The 9357-nt window shown below is 35.6% G+C and overlaps 1 protein-coding gene and 1 long non-coding RNA gene across 2 annotated transcripts; both read right to left on the bottom strand.

The window, feature by feature from the left end:
• Positions 1-4774: 4774 nt before the first annotated feature.
• Positions 4775-5740, bottom strand: LOC114651086 (olfactory receptor 1468-like). Its single transcript, XM_028801046.2, has one exon. The coding sequence runs from the start codon at positions 5723-5725 to the stop codon at positions 4775-4777; it is 951 nt and encodes a 316-aa protein (XP_028656879.2). The 5' UTR covers positions 5726-5740.
• A 9-nt stretch (positions 5741-5749) lies between these two features.
• On the bottom strand, positions 5750-8948 carry LOC127527521 (uncharacterized). The gene is made up of 3 exons (XR_007934801.1): positions 8906-8948; positions 7140-7304; positions 5750-5926 (listed from the first exon to the last, which is right to left on the bottom strand). It is a non-coding gene; the product is annotated as an uncharacterized LOC127527521 (long non-coding RNA).
• Between the last annotated feature and the right edge of the window lie 409 nt (positions 8949-9357).

Consider the following 9357-nt stretch of genomic DNA (forward strand, 5'->3'; position numbering starts at 1 on the left):
ACAAAGGCTACATATTAATAATACAAAAGGGGAAAGTAGAGTAAAAAGTAAGACAAAACAATTGGCGTAGTCGGCAGGATTTTGGGGTAACCATGTTTTGCACCCTGTTTGCAAATACTGTTCATGTATAGATGTGTATATTATATTTAGGGCACCCAATGTACAAATGTGGTGGAAGTAAAACATTGTTTGGTTGCTGAATGGAATATAACCAACAAAGTGTAGATACTTTATGTGTGTCACGAGGACACCCGCACGTTTGTTAGTGCTGGTAGTAGTGAGTCCCTAATTAAAGTGCTACGGAGTGGTGGGACATGCATGCGTCATTCATACGGCACTTATTCGTTTAGGATCTTTGTGTATGTATGCGTATGTTTGCTTACAGGGGCAAAAGTAGGCCAACCCATAATGAATTTGGCAAACTGTATTAGAGTAGCATTGTGGAAATGCCTAAATTTATATTAAAGTCAGCCATCTTCCAGTGGAGTGGCAGAGGCAAGCAGGCAAAAGTTAGGAAATGGAAACCTGTAGTTCAGATAGAGAAAACTGAAGCTGAGCTGAGAGTGCCACAAAATGGAAGGGGGCTGGAAGGAATAAAAGCAGTAAAACAGAGATCTGGTATAAAGAAGACAGCTGCTATTATAAGAGGGTTTCTATCTTGTATTATTGGTAATAAGGAAGATCAGTATGAGAAAGAAAATAGTAAAGTAGATGAAAATGAAAGATGTGGAATGTTGTGTGAAAGTTTTGAGAGTTGGTGTGAAAATTGTGAAGTGCTAGCATGTAGAACACCCACTGCTAAAGTAGAAAGCAGTGAAAGCTTGGGAAGAGAGTGTAAGCTCTGAAAGTTAGGGCAGTAGTAACAGGATCTGACTGGAACCCTAAAACATGGGTGGGAGACTTACCTGAGACAGATGAGTGCTCAAAAAAAGAGTGGGAATGTGAGTGTGGGGGAAAAGAGAGGGATGAAAGGAAGGAAAAACAGAAAGGGTGTTTCATTCCATTATTCTCCACTCCACCACAATCTCCAGGTGATTCTGAGGTCTGTCCAGTATTTAAAGAACATGCTACACCGATAGATATTTCACCACTGTTAGGAAAGGTAACCAGTGCTGCACTGAAATTTGATTTGGGACAAAGAAATCAGATAGAAGGCAGAGAAGCTGGTGAGTTTGAATGGCAATTGTTGACTGAAGGGCATGAAATGGATAATGGAATAAGGATACTGAGTGAAGAAAGTGTGGAAATAAAGCAAGAAAGTGTGGAAATAAAAGGAATTCAAGTGCTTTTGTGTGAAAGGTCTAAAAATGCTAGTGCAAGAATAACTGAGTTGGAAAGAAAGTGCACCAGTTTAGGAGTTGGTTTGAATGAACCAGGACAAGCCAAAGAACAAAGGATGGGGGGTGGTGCAGCAGGAAGGTTTACAAGCTCAGGCAGCAAGTCAGGAATGTACAGGGGTGTGAGGGTCCTAACAGCTCTGCTAGGCCCAGCAGTAATTAAAAAGCACACACACTTAGGTTCAGTAATTTGAAACCTGACTGACCAGTTGTTTAAAAAGACAGCTTATGAAACTCCATGCAATAAAATGGAGAAAAATTACCTGGTCTTGAGTAAAGAACAAAGGCCAGTTTTAGGAGAGATGCTGGACTTGGCACTTGGATTCTGGAGAGGTTTTAGCCCACACTATCAGGTAGCAGTTACCATAAAATAAAAAAAAGGACACACAGGCAATGACAAAAAAATAGAAGGGTAGCGCCGGAAGATAGGAAAGGGAAAATAGTTATTTCTGTTTCAATTTCCTGATCTTTTGCAATAGTGCTACTTCTATTGTAAGGTTTTATGGACTTTGGGTTGGTTCAGGTAATAAATAGTGAAGGCAACAAGGTTACAACTAGAGCATTGGAGTAGAGTGGCACTAGTGGTCAAGCTGTTCCAATGAATGCCCAGAAGCAAAGTTTGAGTGTTGGCACCAGGTTGACAACCAAGAAGTTGAGATGGACAGAAACTGCTTTTTAGGTTTATCTGAAATGATTTATTAGGCAGCAACTGCAGTTGTGAAGGGTACATTGTAAGTTAAGGAACGTGGTGTACATGTCCAATGTTAAACAAGATGACATCAGATATAATGGAGTTTCTTTGTTTTCAGGGTAATCAGCTGCATGGACCATCACAGAGGTTTTGGGAGACGTTTTGAAATTGGGGTACACTGAGATCAGTGCAGGACCTCCCACTGAACGAGAATAGCACCGGAAGCTTGAAACTGTTAACATCATAAAGATAATTAAAAATCATTCAAAGTTGATTCAAAATTGCTACCAATTATAGCTCCATTAGAACCAAAGCCTGAAGCTGAATTAAGTCAAAACATAATGGACTTCATTAATAGCTGCTGACACAAAACACTAAAAGTTACTGACTACCATTTCTCTCTCAAACATACCCATCCTCAGTCATTGTTTCTCTCTCTACAAGAGTGACTCAGCATGTGCTACAAAAATAATTGTTAATTGTTTTTTTTGGTGCTTCATTATGTTACATTACTGCTTATGTATATCCCATAATCTGCTTTTTTTTTTCTTTCTCAATTTTTTCTTATCATGCATAAACACGTCATAGCAAAGAGAGCAAATCATGGTGAATTCTGATTAGTATTGCAGACTTGGTGACCACATGTTGGTGGCCAATAGTGTTGTCTCTCTCAAAAATGTAAGATTGTTTATCTCCCAAAAAATATAAAGCAGGGTAATCAGTACAGTTCAGATTTATTATCACATGAGTTCAATGGAATTTTAGTTTGCATACTTGACCAAAATGAAACATGTTCACTTTCTGGTGCAATGAACCTCACTTCATAGTTTATGTAAAATATAGCAGCAAAGAATACAACAGCCTTAAATATTAGTAGACACATTCTGTGTTCCGTGACCAGCAATTTAAACTTTTTCACGTGTCATTTACAAAGATTTCAGCTTTCAAATACTCGTGGTGTGAAATTAACAATAGCTAGCAGGCAGTGAACAGAATTTTAGTTAGGACAAAGACCTAACTTTGTCCTTGTGTTAGACCCTTGCACGTTTTGATAAGTTTTTGTAAAGGTTCAGCCACATGTATCAGCTGCAGAACAGCAGAGCATACTTAGTGAATGGCAGGTGAAAAAATCATTTGCTGCATTATCAGAAAATCGAAGGGACAGAGCAGCATGTGTTCAGCGGGTGCTTTTCCGTTAGTCGGTCTACTCTACCAGTGGTTCTCAATTCTTTGGACCCTCCTGTGGCTGCAGATTTTTGTTTCAATCAGTGTTAGATTCAGTGAGTCATTTTTTACCTTGAATTCATCTCATAGTTTAATTAGCTGACGTTTTTGTGTTGTTTTATTTCGAATTCAGAAAAGCGCTTGTTGTGATATTCTCAAGTATGTATATATTTGCCATATCTTCAAATGCTTAACTCCAGTTGTAATTGTATCCAAATACAAATACATTACCAGTTGTATTATCCAATACATATGTTTTTACTTTTTTCAGTAAGAATTCATTAGCTTTGTCAGCTTGCGATTTCAAGACTGATAAAAAAAACAGGGATATTCCTACTAGATTAATTAAGACAGGGGTCCAAATAAAAGAAGAAATTGGTTGAGACAAAACTCTGTAGCCACAGTGAGCTCTCAGAACTGAAATAGAAAACCACTGTACTATACTACCTAGCTTACTAATCAGTGGGGAACGCACATGCATGTGGCGATGGTGTCTGGGTGATTTAGGAAGGCCAGTCTGGACAAACGTTCAGGGCCAATTTCTGATCCCAGCTCCCCTTGCCAACATTGCACACTGTTATTTGAAACAGCACCTGTTCTGTCATCAGGATCCAAATCTTTTTGTTAGTAGCACCTGTCCAGCTTTCTCGAGGCAGCTAAGAGTGTCATTTGTACTTTGATTTTTCTTTGTATCTGTCCATTCGTATTTCTTGTCATCTGTGTCTTTCTTCAGTGTCTGTCTGAAGGGTTGGGTGGCGGTCGTCTGTTAAAGAAAGCTTCTGAAACGAATCACTCCCTAGTAGAAATCAAGCCAAACCTGTTCAAGGTTGAACATTTCTCCAGTTTATTTTGGATGTTGCAAAGTGACATTTTACATAATAAGTTTTTTCTTTTATAATACAGAGCTGGGAATCCATTGGGGCTAAAATAACCGTTAGTCTAAGGGCTACTTAATACCTGTATCTGTGTTCACCTATTTTGTACTGACCTTCTTGTAATCTAGTACATGTTTTTCCTTGTTTATTATATAAATCATCTTTTCTGTTTGTCTGCATTTTATATAGATGTACATATGTTACATAACTATTTATGGAGTACCTTTTCTAAAAGCAAAAGACACAATCACTGTCATTTCTCTCTGTTGCTGCTGCTCCTAGAAAGAAATGGTGACTAAAGCGTACTCAGATGTGGAACTGCTTTATAGCGCTGCTAATATCTCGGGGTCCTTCTTGAATACCAGCCTGCTTTGTTCCCAAACAATTCAATTTCTCTTTTACTGTTTAGCATTTTAGAGCTGCTTAAGCTCTCTTCTGCAGTAGTAGACAATATACAGATTACAAAATTCACAATAAAAATTTAATGAGGCTTTTATTTTATAGAGAAAAAACATTAAGGAGGATTTACAGTATGAGAATAATAATTAACCTACACATTATGCTTTCATTATCTTAACAATACAAAAGGCTGAGTTTTTTAATAGCACATTATTTTTTCTTTATGTACAATAGATAATTCTAACAAATTACATTAATCTTTTTTGGGTTCTTTTTTTATCCTTACATAAAAATATACAAATAAGTCGTTTGCGTATTCCAGGCAAAATGATACCATATATTAATGGATTTAAAAGAGGAGGTATTATTACTGTCTCTAAAGAAGCAATAGTGGAAAAGCTGTTTGTTGATCTCTTTGAATTAAGTCTACTGTCTATTACCTCAAAGAGTATTGAACTTAAAAACAAAATTAAAGTTATTAAATGTGGGAGACAAGTTTGAAAAGCTTTCTTTTTATGAGACCTGGAATTGTTCCAGCACACAATAAGGATTTTAATGTAGGAATAGATAATAAATGAAAATGGTATAAGAAATGTAAAGAAAAACACATATGCATAGATATTATTAACATGGGTTTCTAGACAAGATAACTTGACAATTTCCCAATTGTTGCAGTACAGCCAATTGATCCGATTACCACATAAAGAGAGGCGTGCAGTTAAAAATATAGCAATTGTTACCATAGAGGAAGGATAAGTCCAAGAAAGAATGATTAGATTTCTTATTTTTGTGATTGAAATAATTGATGTGTATTGCAATGGCCAGTTTATTGCTATGTACCTGTCATATGCCATAACTGTAAGAATTGTTATTTCCCCAAAAACACAAGTGTACATCAAAAAAATTTGAAGAAAACAAATTGAAGGAGAAACCACTGGAATACTCACTCGCAGATCAATCATGAATTTAATATAAAAGCTTGAGGATCCAATCAGTGCACTAAGGAACAGGTTAGAAAGGAAAATATACATGGGTTCATGAAGAGTTTTTTCTAGATATATGAATACAATTAATCCTGAATTAAAAAAAATTATTAAAAGATAACATGTCAAGGCAAGACAAAAGTATACATCTTTATTGTTCCCCATCTCTTGGAATGAAGTGAGTATAAAAAGTGTTTCATATGATGCATTTTCCATTGATGTTCCAGGAAACAATCTAAGAATTTGAGGGAATAAAACAAGACAGTTAAACCCAAAGTAATGAAGATAATCAACAATAAAACTTATTCAGCAGGGTCAGCATTTATTTTTCTGGTTATTTTAGTTACATCTTTCAATGTTTTATTCCTTAAAAGATTGGCAACCCATCCAGTGTTCCTTTCTGCCTTTTTACGAATCCTATCAAGGTAAGATTTAAATTGGATTGGGTTAATAAAGTATAGGACTAATAATTAAATTAATTTATTACAAAAAGATAAAATGATGATCCCAGTGTTACAAAAAGTGTCCCAATAAAATCACTAATCACCAAGTTAGAATATCTGCCATGTTATTACCAAAATTCATTAAAACATCATCATATCCTGTCAGTTTACAGTATGTAGAGTTTTTAAAACTAAACTAAAACTATAAAAGTAGCATATCATAGAACAGGTGTCCTCAGTCACAGTCCTGGAGGGCCGCAGTGGCTGCAGGTTTTTGTTCTAACCCGGTTGCTTAATTAGAAAGCAATTCTTGCCAATAATTTAATTGCATGGCTTGTTAGTGCTTTAACTCTGCTATGTCAGGTCATTCTCTTATCCTGGATTTTCTTCCCCTTTCTAAGGATATCATCCAAATGATTTAAAGGCTAAAATGGATGAGTAATTCTCAGTCCTTCACTTTTTTCTCTTCACTTTCCTTCCAAGTATTTAAGTAAATCCAATAGTGCATGATAAATACTCACAGGTGTAAATGGTAACAAGCTAAATGGAGAAATGCTGGTCTCTTTTGTCATTTGCATGTTATTGCTAATTACGAGCAATTAAAAATCAAGGATTCAGCTGTTTAAGACTAAAATAAGCAATAAGTGTTCCAAATCTTAACAAGCGAGACAACTAAAGTGAAGCAGAAGTGTTACTTGCGCAATAAGCGCTTCTTATTAAGCAGTTGGGTTGGAGCAAAAACCTGCAGCCACTGCGGCCCTCCAGGAGCGTAATTGAGGACTCCTGTCATAGAGTGTAAGTCATCACTTAAGAATATGTCGATCCATAAATGTTTTTGCAGTTATTTTATCCAGTTTTTACCTGAAGTCTATCCCATTAGCAAAGCCGTCCCTAGATGTGCTGCCACTGCTTGGCAGAGCAGTCTAAGGCACATATCTCAGAATAATATTTAATAATAATTCATTTTTATAGACACTAATACTGAGGAAAATTTAGAGTGGGCAGTCAGTCTGGAGTACACATAGTTGGCTTGTCAGAGGAAAGTGGAGTAGCAGAAAAACATAAATAAACACAGAAAATGAATTTAGCATAACCATGAAATTTACATAAATGAGAAAACATTTTGTCAAGTTCACTACATTAAGCTCTGAATTAATTTCATAGGCAGTTATAAAGTAAACATTTACCTTTGTTCAAAATGTCCATAGCAAAAGATCCATCAGACTGTTTAACTGCAGGTGCCAAATAATATCATGGAAATAGAAAGTCCAGGGTTTTATAGACTAACAGTGACAGTAATTAGCAGCAATCACCCATATGAGGCATTTTTTATTGGAGTTCCAGGAGCCAATCTAAGAATTAGAAGACAGAAATGTGAAAACTAAAGTAATAAATAACATTATTATTAAGCAAACTAAATATTTTTTAAAAGATTTAGACAGAGAACAGGCCATTCAGTGTAACAAAGTTCACCAATCTTCCAAAATAACATCGATCAAGTCGATTTTTGGGAGGGTTAATTCCATGAAATCATTCAAACGTTTTTCTAGTTTATAATTTATTTACTGTTAGGCCAGAGATGTCATGGTGAGCATGTTTCCTGACTGTACTTAAAGGCAGGGTTCAAATCATAGCTAAGTGTTTGCCTATTTCAGTTTGCATATTTTCCTTGTACCTACAAATATCTACACAAAATATCTACAGTAACTTTGCTCACACAGCCCTAGGGTGAATTCTCCATATTATGTAGTTTAAAATTGGCTGAATGTGTGAGGGTCGGTGAGTAAATGTACTCCAAGATGGAGAATCAGCCTATCCAGTGCCCCCTTTTGCCTTCTGCCCCATGATGTCAATGTGAGATTTCACATTGGATTAGGGGGTTCAGTAAATGGATAAGTGGATAATTTACTTATTAGAGAAAAATAAAGTAATGACCCTAGGGTACAAACAGGTCCTAGTTAAAAAAGCTAGCAGCCAAGTTAAAAAAAATCTCATTTTAATACCAAAACTGATTATTTCTTAGCTAATATGGAAACATTTGCATAGCTATGTTTGATAATTGTAAAAGAAGAATATTTGATTATAATGAACTATTTAAGAATTCTACCCATTGCTTTTTGTGTTTTAGCTCAAGCCCATCCTATCAGCAGAAGACCTCCCTGGCTGGGCTCAATTCCAGTAAGGCACCAATCCCGTAGTGACTCATGCTGGAGATAATTTAAAGTGCTAATTCAGTCTGGGCTGCAATGTTTTTGAAATGTGAAAGGGAAATAGAGTGACAGAAAAAAAAAGCCTGTCTGAGACACTTTGAGAAGGTGCAAACGTCAGTGACTTCACCACTGAACTGAACATGAACATATTTTTCTTTAAAATGAACCACGTCAAACGATTTTAATACAAAAAATATATTCAATTTTATCTCATTTTTAAATTTCACTCTGTGTGTGTGTACATGTGTGTGTGTGTGTCTTTTATACATTTCCATTTTCGTTGGAACCCTATATTTTACCACTTTGGGGTGTGGGTCGTTTCTTTTTACTATAGTAAATTTTAAGAACGGTGCCTTTTCCCAGATTTTGAATCCTGGAATGAATTTCAATTATTTCAAGGCTCAAAATCCAGTAGTAGGCAATGTCTTGTATTCAAACAAATTGATTCATTGCACATAATTATTGTCATACTCAAACTTTTTTTCATATTTTTTTTTTTTGTCAAAACTACACCTCCTAAGTAAAGGACTGCAATTGGCAAAGTGTCTGCTGCTGCCAAATGGATATTCGATAGTTCTGCCTTGAAATGACTTACCCAGGCAACGCTGGGCCCTGCTGTTAGTTATTCATATAAATTAGTATATACAGTATTTAGATTTTAAAAGTCTCCTTGTTTTTTGTCTCCTAGTTTCTCTATGAACCTTTGAATTAATTTCACAGACGATTATTAAGTAAACACCTACCTGTCTTTAAAAGGTCCAAAGTAAAAGATCAATCAGGTTATCTGACTGCAGGTGCCAAATAACATGTAAAAGTAATTGCAGAGTTTTTATAGACTAATTGTAAGATTAATTAGCAGTAGTACTCCTAGGGTTTAATATCTGGGGATGCCTTGGTGGTTTCATGCATCTCAATTCTAGTTAATTAAAGTCTCTGGGAACAGAAATAAGTTGTCTCTTGTGTTTATCTGTTAAAGACTGGATTATTCATTCTGACAAAGGCTTTAGTTCAATTACAGTATTTAAAATGGGCAGTGTGCATTGCCGAAATTTTATACAGGAATTTAAACATATTTAAAACATTTCATTATTAAACCAACATAATTAAGCAAGATATTATTTTTTTGCTGAGTATTTACATTTGATTCTATATATTCTTAACCTGAATTCACTAAGCATTCTCATATATTCTCAGA

Source organism: Erpetoichthys calabaricus, chromosome 4, assembly GCF_900747795.2.
Source record: "Erpetoichthys calabaricus chromosome 4, fErpCal1.3, whole genome shotgun sequence".
Classification (NCBI taxonomy): domain Eukaryota; kingdom Metazoa; phylum Chordata; class Cladistia; order Polypteriformes; family Polypteridae; genus Erpetoichthys; species Erpetoichthys calabaricus.